The sequence below is a fragment of the Lepidothrix coronata genome, unplaced genomic scaffold, assembly GCF_001604755.1.
Source record: "Lepidothrix coronata isolate B3197 unplaced genomic scaffold, Lepidothrix_coronata-1.0 Scaffold0, whole genome shotgun sequence".
Classification (NCBI taxonomy): domain Eukaryota; kingdom Metazoa; phylum Chordata; class Aves; order Passeriformes; family Pipridae; genus Lepidothrix; species Lepidothrix coronata.
Window position 1 is genome coordinate 15,711,739 of NW_016690180.1, and position 18,522 is coordinate 15,730,260.

The following is an 18,522-nucleotide window of genomic DNA, read 5'->3' on the forward strand; positions in this document are numbered from 1 at the left end:
TCTGCTTATGAGTTTTGAGACCCAAGAGCCTGAGAGCAAATCTTACAAGTGAAAACTGAGGCAAAGTCAGCACTGAGTAACTTCTTTCTTCACCTTTTGCCTTCAGGTCTTTGCTGCACTTTTCTTCAGTCCCATCCTCACTTCTAATTTACTTAATGCTTTCTTGTTGCTCTTTATATCTTCTGCTAGCTTTGCTTCAGCTGAGCTTTGACATTCCAAACTCTTTTCTTGCACTTTCGGGCAAAGTCTCTATTTTTTCAGAGGAGTTTCTACATCTTCTTTTTTTAATTTTTTTTTTTAATTAATATACTTAATATTTGCATCCCCAATTCAGGCAGGAATTCCCTGTTCATCCACGCTGGACCAACTTCCTGCCTTTTGCATAGGCTGCTCTCTGGCTTTTAGAAGGTTATCCTTGATGACCAACCAGCGCTAGTCAAGAAAATTTGCTCTATGTATCAAGAGGCTGCAATTTGTAAATGCCATGTTACAAGTTTCCTTTACAAAATTATCGCATGCCTGTCGAACTGCACAAGAATACTAAAGGATCATGCAAGTTTAATACTTTTGATTCTGAAGTAATAGATGGTATAAAATAAGCCATAATTGCTGTGTCTCTAGAACAGCTACAGAAGTGACTGTAGCCAAGAGATATGCAGGATAGTAACTATTTAGTATCAACATATAAAGAGATTATACAAAGCTCTGCCTGGAGTAATAAACTAGCCTTTTGAGAGTCTAACTAGCCCACACTTAACTGCTATAATTACCTGCTTGGCTAATAGCCCTCAGAAATAATTGGAAACCCTGTTGGGCACCTCCCTCTAAACTGTAAGTAATCACAGATGTAGTCAAAAGCAATCTCACTTAAACAGTAATAGTATTTTCAAGCAGAGCAAAAATTGATAACTAAATATTAACATCTAGGAAATAAGCTGAAGATGAGAACAAGAAAAAAATAACCTGTCTACTTGTCCACCTATAATAGTACTTTTCATTTTGAAACAGAAATTTGGCCATTAGACAGACAGCTTGCATATCCTTTCACCCAAGTAATTTTCCACCATGTTTTTCAAAAAAATACATGTGAAAAACATGTTGCTAAATTCTTCCAATTCCACCATCAGTCAGTTTACATACAGTACTACGCTTGTAAGTGTCCATGTATTAACAACTTTTAAAAGTAAAAAATATTAAAATGGACTAAATCACATATGCCATTGCAAAAATGGCACTTGTTCCTAACTTTCTGAAGAAGAGTATGTTATTTAAAAATTCAATGTATAACTACAGCGATGATTTCTTAGTTTCTTACTAAAACAACCCAAATAAAAAATACTTCTTTGGAAGCTACTCTCCTGAAAGGAAGATGATAGAAGAATGCAATACTTACATGCCCTCCACTCATCAGGATGCTTAAAAGGAAATGCTAAACCATTGTCAATTGCAGCAATTTTAATAGATTCTTTAGTTATAGTCCATTGGCTATCCTGTTGAAGGAATATTTAAAAAATAAGTGATATTTATGTGCTTACAAAAACAGTGAAACACATTAAAAATATTAAATAATATACTTTTTACCTTCACTGGTTAAATTCAACTTAAACAATACAAAGCAGTATCCAAATAAACTCAAGTACATATAACTCTTACTCTAACCCCATTAAAGAGGAGTCCTTCCCCAAATACAAGATAAGCTGAGCACATAAAGAGCTGAAAAAATGTGCCTGAGCAACAGTGGGCACTTTTACTATTATTATAACCCAATCTAGTAAAGCCAAAATACAGAACAATATAAATAACTTCTAGCACTGTTCTATATAGACTAGTCTAAAGAAAATAACTTTTCCCTTCATTTTGCCTAGAATAATTTGCAGTTATCATATATCTTGAAACCATGCACCAGGATTAAAGGCATGCCCTTAATCCCCAGCAAGACCAAGGTACAAAACTAAAAAATTTAAAGAATGTAAATTTCAATAGTACAATTTTCTTACCTTATCTGAAAGATCAAGTCCATCATCTTCTTTTTCGTACCTGACTAACCAGTTATCATTACCTCTGTCTTTAAACAGAGAAATGCATGTCACAACATAACACATATAAAGAAAGCATCATCTAAAGTGATACACAATGACTAATATTGTAAATTGACACTTCACCCATGTAAGTCAGGAAAAACTGTTCAAAAAATTTCTTTCCATCACAACACATGTGTTTTAGCTTTACTGAAATGTATAGGCAACTGATTCAGTGAATGACCACAAATGTACCAAATGTTCTTAGGTATGTAGTATTTCTTTAGTTTCCCTAAACACATAACTAAAGCATAATGAAAGTATTTGCTTAAAAATATCAAGTAACACTTTAAAAGGGTTGTTTGGATTTTTTCATATTGCAATCCAAAGTAAATTATTTTAAATTTAAAATGCGACTTTCTGGCCTTCAATTTTGAGAAAAGTATCTGAAATGTACTAAAAGTCTTAAACACCAGCTTTCAGCCAGCATTGTTTACCATTTCTGCCTCACAAAAGTAGATAGCTACCAAGAGACACTAACAAATACCTGTGTTTCTGATGACATAATCCAAGATAACCAATTTTTCAAACTGTGACTGAAATTCTTTCCTTGTGTTCTCAGGTAAAGGATCAGTTTCAAACTTCCTGAGCCAGTAGTCAGCTTCCTTATATCCTTCAACAAACAACTGGAAGGAGCCAACCTGAAATATTAAGAAACAGCATTTGGAAAATACACTTGGGTAGGTCACATAAGTAATCTCAACTTTGAAAGTACATAATGAGTTTTTCTGTTAAAAGTTCAGAACACAGCAATATGACATAAAAAAAAAAAAAAAGATTACTAAGTGGTTTCTCTTTCATTCCTAAACTCAAAAAAAAGGTAAGACTCAAATCATGAAAGTGTTTTTCTAGGATTTTTGATGGTTTTGGTTTTTTTGGTTTTTTTTAATCTTTGTTTAAACACTCACTGAGTTTACCAGGAATGAAATGTAGCCAGACGGCTCAACACAAATGAACAGTCAGTATTACAAGAAATAATATCTATTCTCTTTTTTCACTGGAAGCACTTGATTCAATAGTTCAGAGAAAACTGTAAAAATGACAAGAGAAAAATCTTCCTCTCTGATCATCTTTTAACCGTCACTGATGAGAACAGCAGCACTAACCACTTTTTTCAAGACAGATCCTTTTTGCACAAAATTGGCTGAAATACATTTCCCAAAAGAATCCAAGGGAGAAAAGTCAAGATGGCATAGGCTCCATATGTATGTGAAACAGGAGAGGTGCTCAAGATTAAAATTCAAAAAAGAACTTCTATTTGGGAAGTAAAATGCAGATAGATAAACACATGCAGACACATGGATAAATACAGAGCACGTGGAACAACCATGCTCATGCGAAGCTTGCACAACCTGTGTCACGTGGATCTAAATTGCTGGGAACTGATACAAGTGGATTACACAAGCTGTATGTAACCTGTGCTTTAAAAGCTTAGGATTAGAACAGTGTAGTGATATTTTGGGGATACAGTAAGGCTCATCAGGCAAGAAAGATGCCAGGTTTTTAGTCGGCATAGTCTGCACTCAAGACAAAAGGAAGGTAGGAAGAACACAACAATAGGATTCCCAAAAGAATAAAACAAACAATAGAAGGCAAAAAAAAAAATAGGAAAAAATTAGGAACTAGATAAATTTCAGGGAAAAAAGATTGACAATATAAAAACATAATACTAAAAGGAAATGTACTAAACAATCAATAAATACAAAAAAATAAGTGAAATGTACAACAAGATCCAGCAGAAAGCTTGACTATAAACTGAAACAAAAAGTGCCAAGATTATTAAAGTAGTTCAAGTGAAGGAATGATATAAAAGTGGATAGATTTTGCACAGAAACGGTCATATTTATCAAAATTTCAGACATTTAAAGTTAGTTTTCAATAAGCAACAAATTTTTTCTTCTACTGTTTAAGTTACTTATAAATATTCTTTTTTTTTTTAACTCAAAGTTTTGTCTAAGAATCAGGAAGTGCACAAATGACCTATTTTTCATCTTACCTTAGGAGGTAGTCCAATTCGATTAAATTTTTTAGCAACTTTTGGCACTTTCTCTAAAGCATACTTTTTTCCTCTTGACTTTGCACGATCTATTGCACTGTAATTAAAGGTCTCACTGACAAGCCAGACGACCTTAAAACATGAAAGTTAAACACAGCTCAGAATTCTTTATTATTTAAATTATAAATTTACATTAAATTTTAGGCTCGGTTGTCAAAAAAAGAAAAATCAAAAAGGAAGCATCAGGCATTTCCAACAGAAATTTTATAGAGGTGAATATATTCTATTTCACAGATCTCAAACAAAAATGGGAATTTTATATGCTGATTTTTGCAAATTTGCATCTCACCAAAACATGAGGCACAAAAGGTGTCAGAAAATATTAGAAACTGAAGTGGTTCCAAAAAGAAAAGATTCAATTCGGATTCAATTAAACTTATCATTTAAAACAAAAGTCACAGTCACTATTTCTACACCAAACCACTGTGCCTTTGGACTTGCAACAGTTTACAAATGACAATACACAAGGATATCTACACAGCTGCAGTTCAGAGACTGTAGGGGTTTTTTATTCAGTAATTTATGTGTTTTAACTTTTACCTTAGTTTTAGGTACAACTCCCAGCCCCAGCTTCTCATCTACAAGATAGGCACCAGCTTCAGAGAGGTATCCCTGATTTGGAACGAGGCAGCCTCTGCCAAAGCAGCAAGGACAACAAATTTTGTGAAAATATTTGGTCCATTTTGGATTTAGATGTCCATAAGGCTCTTCAGATTTTGGTTTGAACACTCCAATAATTTTCTAAGATAAATAATACAAAATTAAAATATGAGCACTTTGGGTTGCAAAATTAGTTTAAAGATTAGTTATTTGAAAATACTGGTTAGATCCTATACACAGCATTTTACAGTTGCTCTTTTTAGATGATGAGATAATAAAACAAACAAAATGAAATGCTAAATACATTTATCATCAAATGCCTGTCTAGGATTAGTACAAATTCAAAATAAGCTCTTCACAAGAAAAAATCCAAATCAACTACTATTTTCTTTTCCAAAATATATTTTTCAAAATTTAAGAGGACTGCATTTTAAAATATAATATTTTTATATTCTAAGTTTTTTAAAAAGGAGGTAACAAAAGTAGCTTTAAAAGCAATTTTCAGCCCACCAATTAACTCACTGACAGGCTATTTCAGGTGGAGACATAGTGGCTCCAGGAAAGTGACAAACATAAAGAACATTAATAGTTGACTGTTACATTTTCTCTTTTAAATCTATTTTCCTATTGCTCTGAGTTTGAATGGATCAAAAGCTTCTGCACTCAGCAATTCCCAAGAGTGGTGTCATTTACCACTTCTGTAGACTCCTCAATTTAAAGTCGACAATGGTTCACACCATCAGCCACCATTTACCTGTAGTAAATACTACATGTAGTAAATACTAAAATTAATCAGAGTGCTGTGTCCAATTTTGGACACTATGCTTCAAGAAATCTGTTAGCACACTGGAGAAAGTTGAACCTTAAGAGCAGCTCAAGACTGGAACAGACTGCCAGGTTCTGGAGTCTCCAAAGCAGGATGCAACTAACAGGAGGTTAGTTAGACATTTATCAGGGCTCGCGTTAAAACAATCCTGCTCCACAGCACAGGCACTAAATAAATGATTTCTCAAGGTGCCTTCTACATATGATTCTGTATTTGTTGACCTCAAACCACAAGATTATTACCAGACTAATATATATAACCTTTCAATTGCCTGTGATGAACTCTGGCCTACTGCATAAAGTCCGTGTAATGACTTTTCTATAGGTCACATGGAATGCTGTAGAAATGCTTATCTTCATCCCTCCTCACAGCACAGTGGCAAGCAAATCAAATTCTTTCTAATAAATATTTAAGAACAACTGTTTAGGAAGCATTTTCACGTATTAGTACTTTACTGAATCCTCATCAAAAGAATGGACCTCTCAATAAGCTAAACACGGCCTGTTGTTGCACCAGTTCTCAGAGCTGATTGACACTCAGGTCAGGAACAAGTTTCCTGGCAGTCAAAGACTGCTGCAGTAACTGCTGATTTGGCTGGATTAGGGAGAGGATCCGACCAGTTGCCTTAGTTTCTAGAGAATTTTCACCCATTTTGTCCTAGACAATCTTGCTTTGTCCAAGATTGTCCAGGACAAAGTAACTACAGAGGACTTAATTCATTCAGTTTGGAAACAGATACACAAGATAGCAGGCATTAGCAGCATCATCTGTCTCATTCATCTATTTTGATTCATTCCCAAAAATACCATTATTTGCATTCAAACTGTAAAATAAGTTTCCTGTCAACAAAGATAGGAAATAAACTGACAAGAATTCTCTTGGTTTTGGTACGCTGTTACCTATGACTGTAGATAAAACCATTCAAAACCAAGAACAAGTCGTATGCAACTGCAGATACAATTCAATTTAGACCTACAAAAATGGTTACACTTACAATAAATATTCTATGTAATGTGAAAGGACATCATGTTTTTGAATACATTACTATTTATTATTATTTTTTATTTTTAAATCACAACACTTGGTACACTATTTTAATCAAAATTACAATGTGAGGTTTAGAAATGTTAAAAAGTTATTTAATTTTTTCCTATTGAATCACATGTATCTACCTGCTTAAAACAAAGCTACCAGCTTTGCATTTCCCAGAAATGTTGTGGTGTATATAGTAGTACCTTCCAAACCTTTAATTATCTCTTTTCTAAATCACTCTCTGGAAAATACTTCCTACAAAGTGCCCATTTGAAAAAGCAGCTTAGCTCATTCCATCACTTGTCTGGACTGTACTGTGCTATACTGTCAAATCTAGATATGGTTTCAAGGTTTCACTGAAGTTAGAACACCCTGCCAAATTTTGCAGAGCCACCACTGTTGAGGACCAGAGTAGAATCAGAAAGCTCAATATGTAGGACAAGCTAGCAAGGCCAGTCTTAATTTTGCCAGTCAAAATTAATTTACAGACTGACTCCATTAGCATTACCAATTAGCCAGTAGTTAAACTGCCAGGAAACTATTGCAGAACAATTTGTAACAGATACAATGTCTTGTATTTATTGGTTACACAAATACAGAAATATTCAATACTTCAGCAATAGTGCTGCTTAAGTACAGAACTCCTTCATATCAGCATACAATTATATAATTTTTGTTAATAAATGCAAAAAAGCTAGCTTTAATTAGGCAAATTGATTTTTATCTTTCTGATAGACTCAAATCAGCAAATCAGATGACATAATGGAAACTGCTTATTTTACCTGTAACTTGGCATTAGTGTGAGTAAACACTTCAGAAGCTGACCAGTAAGAAGGCTTAGCACTTCTTTAATGAGCTCCTTCCCAGCATAAGGAAGAGATTACTCAAGAAGAATAGAAGGCAACTCACAAAACTGGTCTGAAGTGGAATGATGCAATACTCAGACCAACAGGATCTGAAATCCATTCCACAAATTAGAATAGCACTATTGACAAAATTAAGTTTTATCAGACCTTTAATATGGATAGCAAACATAGATAAGTTCTTAATTTATTGCAAAGAACAAAAGCAAAATTGAAAGTCTGCTAAGAACTCCGTATCATTATTCTCACAGTCCCATGTTGACAAATACTTCCATATTTTGTGATAAATCCTTCCTGACCCATATAAAATAAGTGGTCTCTTTTTTTAAATCATTTCTCCTAAATACTTACATTCAAATCAATGACCTACATAAAGGAGGAGGGCAAGTCACTACTAAGAACTTAACTAGGAACAAAACCAACATTTACTGCAAAAGAAAAGCAAAACCAACAAAAAAATCACCACATAAGAAGCTAGGAATAATATGCCCCATCCAAAATACTACAGTTATGTTTACACAAAAATGATGTATAAGTAGTCTCTCACTAGCGCCAGGGCACAGTGAATGTCTCAGGCATCTGCTAATCACCAAAATCCAGCAAAATCAAGTCTGGAGAAGCTTCAGAGAAAACAGATTTGCAAATATGGAAATACAGAACAAGTATGATTTTTTTTTTCCCCTAGCAATTTCTCTACTAACTCTCTAAGAATAAAAAAATGTCAACTGCACAGCATTAAGAAAAACTCCAAAAAAAGCCCACTTAATCAGTTGTAAAGTATTTTAGCATGACACTGTAGAATACTCTTTAGACACATCATGCAATGAATTTTTGAAAAAGTATTAATTTAAACCAGTATTTGGTTATTACTCAGATTTTTTCCTATTGCATATTAAATAAGATATAAACCTAATTTAAAATACCTCTTTACAAACAGAATAAAGTTTGAATATGTGTATATAAGTACACAACCTGGAAATCTACAAAGATCTAAGCTACTGAAATCGGGAAGTAATGTAACATTTAAAAAGTCGGATGAAAATTTGAAAAGGTTTTCATATTTACAGCATTGTATGTGATAGCAAGAATCCCACAAAGTCATCAGAGAAAGAATTCTTTTTCCTTCCAGTTTCAAAAAGAGAGAGACCCTCCTTCCCAACCTACTTTGGCTCTTCTCCAGCAGAATAAAGGGGATCATTACTAGCAAATGTTCCTGGAACACAGGTTACAATGGAATAATGGAGCTGCAATGTGCAGTTTTCAGAAGATTTTGAAGGGTAACTGCCACCTCCCATAACAATAAATTCATTAATAAAATCATAAATTTACATATTTATTTATATTAAGTCAGGTAACTATTCTATAAAATCACTCATTCAAAAAAGTGTAAAACTATCACCAGAAAATTGGCATTAAAACAAACTAAACAACTGTGAAAATTAACTGACAAAACAGGAATATATTCTATAATGATCAATAATATGACTAAAAGCTAAACAGAACCCAAACTACTCCCTAAATGAAAGGGAAGTGACTGTTATGGAGATGCACAGAATAACAACAATCTTGAATATATGCTGAAAACCTAGGCACTCAAAATGTTACAACTTCCACATCCAACACAACTGAGCAACTGGGATCTTCAGGATTAATGAACACCTACATCTATCTAAGACCAGAAAACTCCTGATTGAGCTTAAAATAAAATCAGATATGACAAATTAGCAAAAGTTGAGGGGTTGGAACTCTTATTTTATGAAACAGATGGGTAGCAAAGTATTTCTAATTTAAAGAAAACAATGTGAAAATATGTCTGAAACATCATTTTCTGTTACTAAATATTGTTGACCAAATGTTACTTTTCAAGCCAGATACTCAGGTAACTGTTACTTCTCTGTCTCAAAGTAACCTTAGGACACTCCCTTGATGACCACTATTCAAGGTACTATCTACCACTATGGGAGGGGAAACCAAATTTTCCAGTTAAGATTCAGCAGACAAGTTCAAGCAAAAAGGTAGATTTGATATCACTTCTCACCCATCTACCAATCATATAGGAGAAAGGAGACATGACCTAAATAAAAGACTATCTAAAAAGAGAAGAGATAAAAATGTAGGAGGCCTAAACAGTACTGAAATCAGAAGCTCAGTTGTGTCAAAAATCAACTAAAACATACAGAAAACAAGATTTCGCACAAAGGAATTCTTGAACTGTTTTCAGATGTTAGAGGTCCTTTTATTTTCTCCATATTTATTTGATGCAGATCATTCAAACATGACAAAACTGCAGCAGAGAAATAATAGTTATTTTGCCTTACCTTGTGCTGCAAGACATAGAAATCTAATTATTACTTGCATTGATTTTTCCAACATCAATGCTGGCATACAATAAATTATTAAACAACTTATTTAAATGAATTTCCGTTTAAACAGAATTTTTAAATATCCATTTTCAGTTCACTGCTGATAGTGTCCCTGACTCTGCAGTAACATGCTCACCCCTTTTGGATCCTTGGCAAAGTAACTCCCACTGGATCCTTGAGAGATTCTTTCTGGAAAAACTCCACATTCTATAGCTTGTTCTGTTCTCAGAATAATCTCTGCAAATTCTGGATCATCTAAAAATATATTCATATCAGCAATATGTCCTGTATGCCCTGAAAAATAAGAAAACAAGGAGTCTTAAGTGCAATTTGTACTACTAATTAACAGCAGCATAAATAAACACATTGAAAAGCCAACACCCTTCCCCTGCTGACACCCATTCAACAGCAGGCTGAAAAATCTGGTCCATTAAATCAGTGCAAGTTTTTCCACTGATTTATCCGTGTCTAATCGACCTTTTGTTTAAAGTAAATCAGCCAAACCCGCAACAGCAAATTTGAGACTACCACTGCTAAGTGTTTATACTTTTCAAGGATTAAAAAAAAAAAAAATCATAAAAACATTTAAAGTCACAACTGTAAAAAAAGTGCTAAAGATTTTACATATTATCTGTGTGTCCTGCAGAGAAAGCTACCTGAAAGCAAACTGCTCATTACCCACTAACTATTAGGATGGTATCACACCCTTGAGTCAAGAGTTTAGCTAACGTTCATTGTCTGCGGAGACACAATAAAGTTAACCCACTGAAAAATCTGTTACAAGTAGCACTCAAAAGTGGCATCAACATCCCCGTGGAGGACCACGTGCCATCACTATTCCAACATTAAAACATTGTAAGCAACTTGTAGTGTTTCTTTATATACCAACCAAAAGATCAGGTCTATGAAGACACTCATAATGCAAACCCTACAACACTACACAAACATTTAGAAAGACGACTAGAAAGGAAGTTGCCAGGATTCTATTCATCTTTCAATTTTTTCAAACTATTTCTTCACAAGTTTTGAAACTGTAGATTATTGTACCTTACTTTTAAGGCTGGGATTATTCTACACGTTCACTGAGTGCGTTGTAATGGGTCTGTTTATTAGGGATCATTTCTGCATTAAGAAGCAGCTACATTATTCTAAATTAAACATTTACAGATAAAAGTCGCTTTTTTTCCCATTTCAGCAATTGGAAAAATGTAACATACATCCTTCTGGAATGCAACTGATACAGAATCCACAGAAAAGATACTCCTAAACAGTTTGTGGAGAGTCAAATTAAAAAACTAAACACCTTTTGTAGCACAGGACAGTCTTTGAAGCTTTCTAGAACACTATCACTTGTGTGCAACGTACCACTCACAAATAATAATATGGTTTCCAAACAAAAGAACTATAAAGCATTAAAAAAATAGGAAAACCTTAGTATAAGTTGGCAACAGGAAGAGAAGCCTTAAAGCTAATAGCAGGTCATTCTTAAGGATCAACAGCTATGGCCCCTTGGATCAGAATCTCTTACAACTACTCGGCAAATACTGCTGCGATAAACTACACTTTGAGACTTCAGAGTCAGACAACAAGAGACAGGGAAGGAGTTCAAAGATTTCCCTGTCACAAAGTATTTAAGTGAGTTACAGAAATAAACCCAAAGACCCACAATGCATTTATTTTTATGGAAAAAGTCACTTTGAATCAATGATTCTTATTACATATTCAAGCCTCAACTACCTCTACACATCTACATCACACACCGGAGCTGCAACTACTACATATTTGTCAGTGAAAGCAAAATCAGGGTTGTGCATTGCACTGTTACCAAACAAAATGCAATATCCATGCTAAGTCACACTGCACATTGATCTTCCAGGTGAAGAAGACCTACAAATGAAGTTGTTCACATGGATTGCAGTTGTCTCTGCAGAAGATTCAGAGGGCAGTTTTTGATTTCTGTGCATTTATTCCACAATCTAATACTGTAGTCTCACTGCCTTGGGGAAATTCTTCAACCATGTCTTTTTTAACATAAAAGACAACTTAAGGAAAAAGTTGAAAGCAAAGAAGCCGCATTATGCTGCACAGTCAAGGAAGAAGAGAGAAATTTTTGAAACTCGTGATTTGTTCAGTATTGCTACTGTGCCGTGAGAAAGCCTGTTACAACAGTGATGTCACTGCACAAAAACATATAGGCTGACAATAAAGAAACTGACAGTTTAAAGTTTATCAACACTCTCCCTATGCAAATAAACCATCTTAATTGAAGACAGTATTTGCTGAATGTGGCAGGGGTTTTTTTTTGAGTTGGTTTCTTTTTCAAAAATCATTTTAATCAAGTTTCCCACTGAGAAAGTATGTTATATCACAACTTATTCCCATTTTTATAATTAATCGAGGTTTCTCTTGCAATTACTCTAGAAAACTACTCTTCTCATTAAACTGCCACTAAGTAGACCAGGCCTCACATACACAGAGTCTAATACCAAGCTCAAGAACTTTTTTCAAATTAATTTGGCTAAGACCAAGACTGGGAAGCTGCTATACTAGAATGATGAAGACTCACCAAAGAAGATACAAATACAATCATTCACATATGCACCTCAGCCTGTTCTTCTATCAAGTGAACATGACATAAGCTAAACTCATACACTTTACAAAAGTAATATGTATGAACTCCTTCAGCACTAAGCTAGATTTATACACTTTCAACATGAACATGGCTAAAGGTAGTCCCTTCAACCAATTCCATCTTTTCCAATACAAAGTCTCATATTCTGATCATAATTCCATTATGAAAACACTCAGTGTTGCAATAACATGCACAAATAACATCTGTTGCATGTTGGTTCCACCTGACTCGTGAAACAATCCTGTACCTTCAAGTGTTATACATACAAAAAAGTTAAGGACGGGGAAGCAAGGGATGAGATGCTGTAATCAATCACAGTTCTGAGATTTTCTCACACATTCTTCGGGTAGATTCCAAGTAGTACCCTGCATTCACTGTCCTAACTGCCCCAGTGGTGCAAGAGCCACATCTAGTCTCCACTCTGAAGAATGAACTTCTTTTTTGAAGTGTTTTGAAGGTTTTGAAGTGTTTTTTGAAGTTTTTCTAGAAGTGTTTTGCAAGAAGCACTGTCTCCTTAACACATCTTTGTGGAAACAAGACAGGAGAACTCAACATTTTAATGGCACGTTCTCATTACAGGTGTAGACTACAATTGGGACCAGTGGTTAAAAGAAGAGATTATTCTTTCCTTATGGTTAAATTCTATACACTATTAAAAGCTTTCTGTGGCTACTAAAATAAAGTTACTAGCACAATTTATTTTGTTTAACTTGATAGGAGTTTTGTTTGCTTTTTTATTTATTTATTCAATTGTTGCAAAAGGAACAGTCTTGCCAGTCTCTGGCAAGAAATCCTATGCTATGATTACAATAGCAAATGCTGTGAAATGACAGAACTCCACAGATTTCAGTCAGCAAACCCATCCTAGATGTACACCTATTTAGAAACTTGCACAGAATCAAAAGGTTGTAAGCCTAAAAAAAAAAAGTAAGCAATAAATAACAAGTAATTTATGATTTTGCCAGTATATTTAGAATTAGGTAATGGCTACACTTATGCCTCTTTTCAAATTAATTATTAAATTCTTGCATTTCTGAACTTTCACATTATACTTCTCTCTCCAAGACCAGATTTCAAAACATGGAAAGATAGATTTCTATAAAAACCAAAGTTATGACAGTAGAGTCCACATCTAAAACTCCTAAAGCATGTGATGGTACAAAGTGAACATATGATTGTATGAGAGACTGAACGGTTAATGACTCAAAACAATTGCCCATTTGTGGAGGCAGCAGGGAGCTTTGCTGAGGCCAGGTTTGCAGGAGGCGAGTTTTTGGGTGTGTAGTGGCGATTCAGGAAAGACAGAGAGGGTGAACACCTACCACCAGAGGTTACAAGCCAAGCTTTGAGCCAGGTAAGCAGCAGATCCTGCGAAGTGGAATAGTGCTTTCTATCATGCCAACTGTGCTCCCTTACACACACACACAGTCCTCTTCACCCAGGGAAGGTCAGGTTAACACAGAGGCCTGAGGGTATTCATCCCCGCTGATGGGGCATAACTGGCTCAACTATGTTGATGTGAGAGGCAGCTGTCATGTCTTAGAAGGTATCATAAACCATCAAAGACCCCCAAAGCACCCCAGACTCACTTCTGAGGCCTTTCGCCAGAGGACTAAAAGCTCCCCACCCCCAGGGGAGGTACCTGGGCGTTCCCATCTGTCCTGAGCATAAGGGCTTCCCTCACAGTCCACAGATCAAGATTGTGACCATCACTTCAACCAGTGGACATCGAAATGGCAACAATCAAGTCTTGTCACAAGACTAACGGGTGGTGGTATGTTTCTACTCTTATTCTTTCTTTCTTTCTTTTCCCTTACACATTGTCTTAAGTGATGTTTTTATTCTTTGATATTGCTATGTTAGTACAGATAATAATAGCCAAAAGAGCTACGTACCTGCTTTCCATAGCAACCAAGTTGTTCTAAAATAAACCCTATATATATACATATATACTTACAAACAGCAATCATTCAGTGTCCTTTCATTCTAATCTACCCCAAAGGATCTATCTATCTGGGTTACCCTTGCCTTCTGAGGTGGGTTGTAACAGATTGGAACAAAGAACAGGCACAGACTGAGCTTTTTTTTTCAAGATGAAACTATGGGGGTCACAAGAAAGTAATCAGTGGGATAGGCAGACAAACAGAAAACTTGACAGTTTGACAAGTGTTCAGGAAGTAGCATCCAGTCCCACCACAGAACATGCAAAGCCACAAGTTCAAAAAAACTTGACAGAAACAAAGCAAGGCCCAACAAAACAGCAAACAGATAGGGAGAAGTAACAGTGGAGACACTCATCAAGATGTAAATGAGTTCGTGCAGCCCTGCACAGAGACACAAAGCAGTTGCATTTCGATCGATTCGCAGCACCTTCCCTTCACTAAGTATTAGTCAGTGAGCCCACATGACGAGCGAAGGCAACGCGTCTCTGCCCCTCGCCGACGCAGTGCCACTGGGCACGGCACACCGAGCGCACTGCATCCAGCAGTTGTGTTTCTAGCCCCGCTGGCAGCACAGAGCCAGGCAGGGGCTGCCTTCCCCCCTCCCCGGCACAGACGCCCAGCCCGACCCGCGCCGTCCCCCCCGGCCGCTCCCGCGGTGCCGCCGAGCCCGGCGAGGGCGGTCGGGCCGTACCTGCGGCGGCCCGGGGCTCCCTGTCCCAGGAGGCGCCCGCTCGGCGCCCGCGGCCGGTACCAGACGCCCGCAGGAGGGGCTCGTCCTCTCCATCCCCCTCGGGCCCCGAGTCCGAGTCCTCCGAGTCCGAGTCCTCCTCGAGCCCCGGCTCCCCACACTGCCGCACAGCCCCGCCGGGGGCGGCTCTCGTTCCCTGCGGCCCCCGCCAGGGCGGCCCTGGCTGAGGCACCGGGTCCGCGAGGAGCAGCAGCCGCTCGTCGGGCTCCTCGGCGCCCGGCTCCGCCATGGGCGGCGCGGCTGGGGCTGGGGCTGGGGCCGGGGCCGAGCGCGGCGGCGCGGCCGGGCGGGCTGGGGGCTCTCCCGCCGCTCCGGCTGCGCGGCCCCGCGCCTGCGCGCGGCCCCGCGCCCGCCCCGCCACCTGCCTTAAAGGGGCCGCGCCCTCAGCTCCGCCAGCGCCCCGGCCCGGCTCCAAAGTCTGCGCCGCGCCAGCGACCGGTCACGGGGCGCGCAGAGCAGCTGGTAGTTTAACAAAAACACCCCTCGAACTCGCCTTATTTCTACATCTGGAACAGGTTTATCTCCTGGCCACCACTTGCCACAGCCAGCCGTTCTCCCTCCCCACGCTTTACACGACATTGTTCTATATCATCACGGTAACTTCCAAAACGAAGGCTAAAAATAATATAAGTGAAAACAGTATGAATACATTGGACACATTGTCATTATTTTCATGTTCCCACAACAACAATGCGATCTTGACTGGAAGAAAGAGAATACAACTATAACCCCACACACTGCATCAGATTTTGACCTGGATGCCTTGTTCCACACCTCTCTATAGAAGAGGGATTTTCCTCAGATTTCGGTGAAATATGGGAGAAAGGTGTACACCTGAAGTATTTGCATAGAACTTGGTTTCTGGGTTATACCAGGAGCAAATCAGTTCTCAGCTTAAAATAGTAACTGTATATATTAATTATTCAGTATTCTCATAATTATGCATGGTGTAAGGACTCATTCTGTGCATAACCTGGATCACAGAAAGAAAATCACTTTGCTTGGTTATGACAAAATAAAACCTTACTGAAATGCTGGAGTTGTGTTTGTTTTGTCTTACATTACCTGTCAGCCAGTGGACTTTGGAACTAAGCTATGTCATTTACTTAGGTAACTATTAATATCTGTAACATTTGATAAAATCTGTTCACACTTGCATTTCTGTTTCCATTCCTTTTAATTAAAAGTGAACTTATCCAGTCACCTATGACTCCACATGAATAGCCATTTTGTGCCTAGTAAACATATTTATGAATGTTACAGCAAATGGATGTAATTTTCTGTATAGAAAATTCTATGGATGTTAATTTCTGTATGAAGCAAACAAAAAGATCAGACTAAAATGGGAGAATTTTGACATTTTTCTCAGCAGACTGCTAATACTGCATCTCCCTTTAGCTACGAGTGAGTTGTGACTGTTTCAACAACATTCCATTAAACAGTTCATTCAAGGGCTTCTAAAAACTTCGAGAGTTCTTTCTTCTGATAAAACTAAACAAGAAATAACTCATTAGTTATTTTTCATAGAATAATAGGATGGCCTGTGTTGGAAGGGACCTTCCAACCCCCCTGCTATGGACAGGGACACCTCCCACGAGACCAGGCTGCTTAAAACTCCATCCAACCTGGCCTTCAACATTTCCAGGGATAGGGCATCCACAACTTCTCTGGGCAACCTCTTCCAATGCCTCACCCGCCTCACAGTAAAGAATAAAAAAAATATTTCTCTTGGTTTATGAGCTCATCTACACATTACTGTACTTCTAAATGCAGTTAACTGGTAGTTTTCTTCTCCTGATCCAATGAGAATTCTGTAACTTGCTCATAGGTCTTGATCTAACAAAGCCTTTACATTGCCTCACTCTTCACTACTGCAGAGTTCAAACACTACGACAGCTCATAATTAAACAAAATACACATCACCATCATAGTTATTAACAAACCATTAATTTTAATTCCGAGTAGCTAATGCTCTTCAATTAGCCACATGGATTAAAATTACTAACAATTACATCACACAAATAAGTTGGATCATTTTCCTCATGCTAACGCTTCTGTCTCTATCCTTCTAACCCACAGAGCATACTTTGTCATCTGTTCATAATACGTATCTGAGCACCATGTCAAAATACTGGAGTAGGGAAAACAGAAGGGAAAAAAGGGAATTCACGCACAACCCTGCGCTTTTCGCTTTAGGTGAGCGCCCTCTTGTGATACAGATCGAGATGAGCATAAAGCAGCAGCAACACGACATACGCAACAGCCCAGGCGCGGCGTGACTGAGAGGACTGAGGAGCGGGACAGTTCAACTTGTAAAGCTCTCTTCTGTTCCAAAGGATTAAGAAACTGTTAATTTTAGCCTGAGCCAACAATTAAAACAGGGTGTAAGATTATTCTGTCAGAACACCCAAAGGATCCTAATTAAACTTACAGAAGCAGGACGGTCAATATGCACTCTTCACGTGCCAATTAGCCGTCTGATCTTAAAACTGTAAAACAGAAGAATCAGATAAGATTTCATAAACAAATTCAGCTGACCAGATACAGGCTGGTTAAAACCAAATATTGGAACAAACACACCATATACCTAACGCGCCTCTTCAATTTCTGTACTCGCTACTGGTTGTTTTAAAAAAGCAAATGGGAACCTGCCAGCTCCTGCGACCGCCTCGTGGGGCAAAGGCCAGTTCCAGGGAAGCTTCCACCTGCTGAATATTCACTGGCAGTCCCTAGTAAAGATGCAAAGCTTTCCCAGATCTCCTGCTGGTGTAACTGCCTTTTCTCAAATAATGTAAAAAAAAAAAAAAAAAACCAAAAAAAAAAAGGTAAATTAGGTCTCTCCTGATAGCATGTCTTCGTCCCTCCGACGCAGTTTTGGGTTGCACTCCTCAGCCCCACAGGCAGGTTGCTGCTATTCCCTGACGACAATCCCATAACCATTTGCGTCCACAAAAACATCCCGAAGAGCACAGAACGCCCTAGCCCTGTCGGGGACCTCGGGGACGCACGCTGTTACCAACAGCCTAATGCCAAACCTTGCGGGGCAGGGAAAAACAATCCACGAATAGGCTCTTCCCAACCAAGTAGTCTGTGTTCCGGGGGGCTCCTCCCGCACGCCCCTTACGAGAGGACGCCCCGAGCTCGGACCGCCGGGCCGCCCACCTGGGGCTCAGGGCCAGGGGCCGCCGCAGCCCCGCATCTGCACTGGGGGGCCGAGCTCCGCCCTGCGGCCGGGCAGGGCAAGACAGGGGAGGGAAGGAGAGGGGAGGGGAGGGCCGAGGGGGGCCGGGCGGGCTCTGCCCGCGGCGCGGAGCCGGTGGCGGGGCGGGGCCCTGGCGCTCCGTGCGCCTGCACCGCCCCGGCCCGCCCCTTCCCGGCGGA

At 38.4% G+C, this 18,522-nt stretch overlaps 1 protein-coding gene across 7 annotated transcripts in view; it reads right to left on the reverse strand.

Annotated features, from left to right (window-relative positions):
• The window catches only part of PI4K2B (phosphatidylinositol 4-kinase type 2 beta), a 24,490-nt gene extending 6,203 nt beyond the window's left edge, over positions 1-18,287 (reverse strand). The window contains exons 1-9 of one of the 7 annotated variants that reach the window (XM_017816218.1): positions 17,790-18,150; positions 17,573-17,630; positions 15,635-15,756; positions 9,955-10,112; positions 4,675-4,875; positions 4,075-4,206; positions 2,566-2,719; positions 1,998-2,065; positions 1,394-1,490 (exon numbers count right to left, since the gene is read on the reverse strand). In XM_017816218.1, coding sequence (XP_017671707.1) covers positions 1,394-1,490; positions 1,998-2,065; positions 2,566-2,719; positions 4,075-4,206; positions 4,675-4,875; positions 9,955-10,089 — 787 coding nt within the window. In that variant the 5' untranslated portion in view covers positions 10,090-10,112; positions 15,635-15,756; positions 17,573-17,630; positions 17,790-18,150. The other 6 variants (XM_017815791.1, XM_017816129.1, XM_017816301.1 and 3 more) reach the window with 6 other exon arrangements.
• Positions 18,288-18,522: the final 235 nt, after the last annotated feature.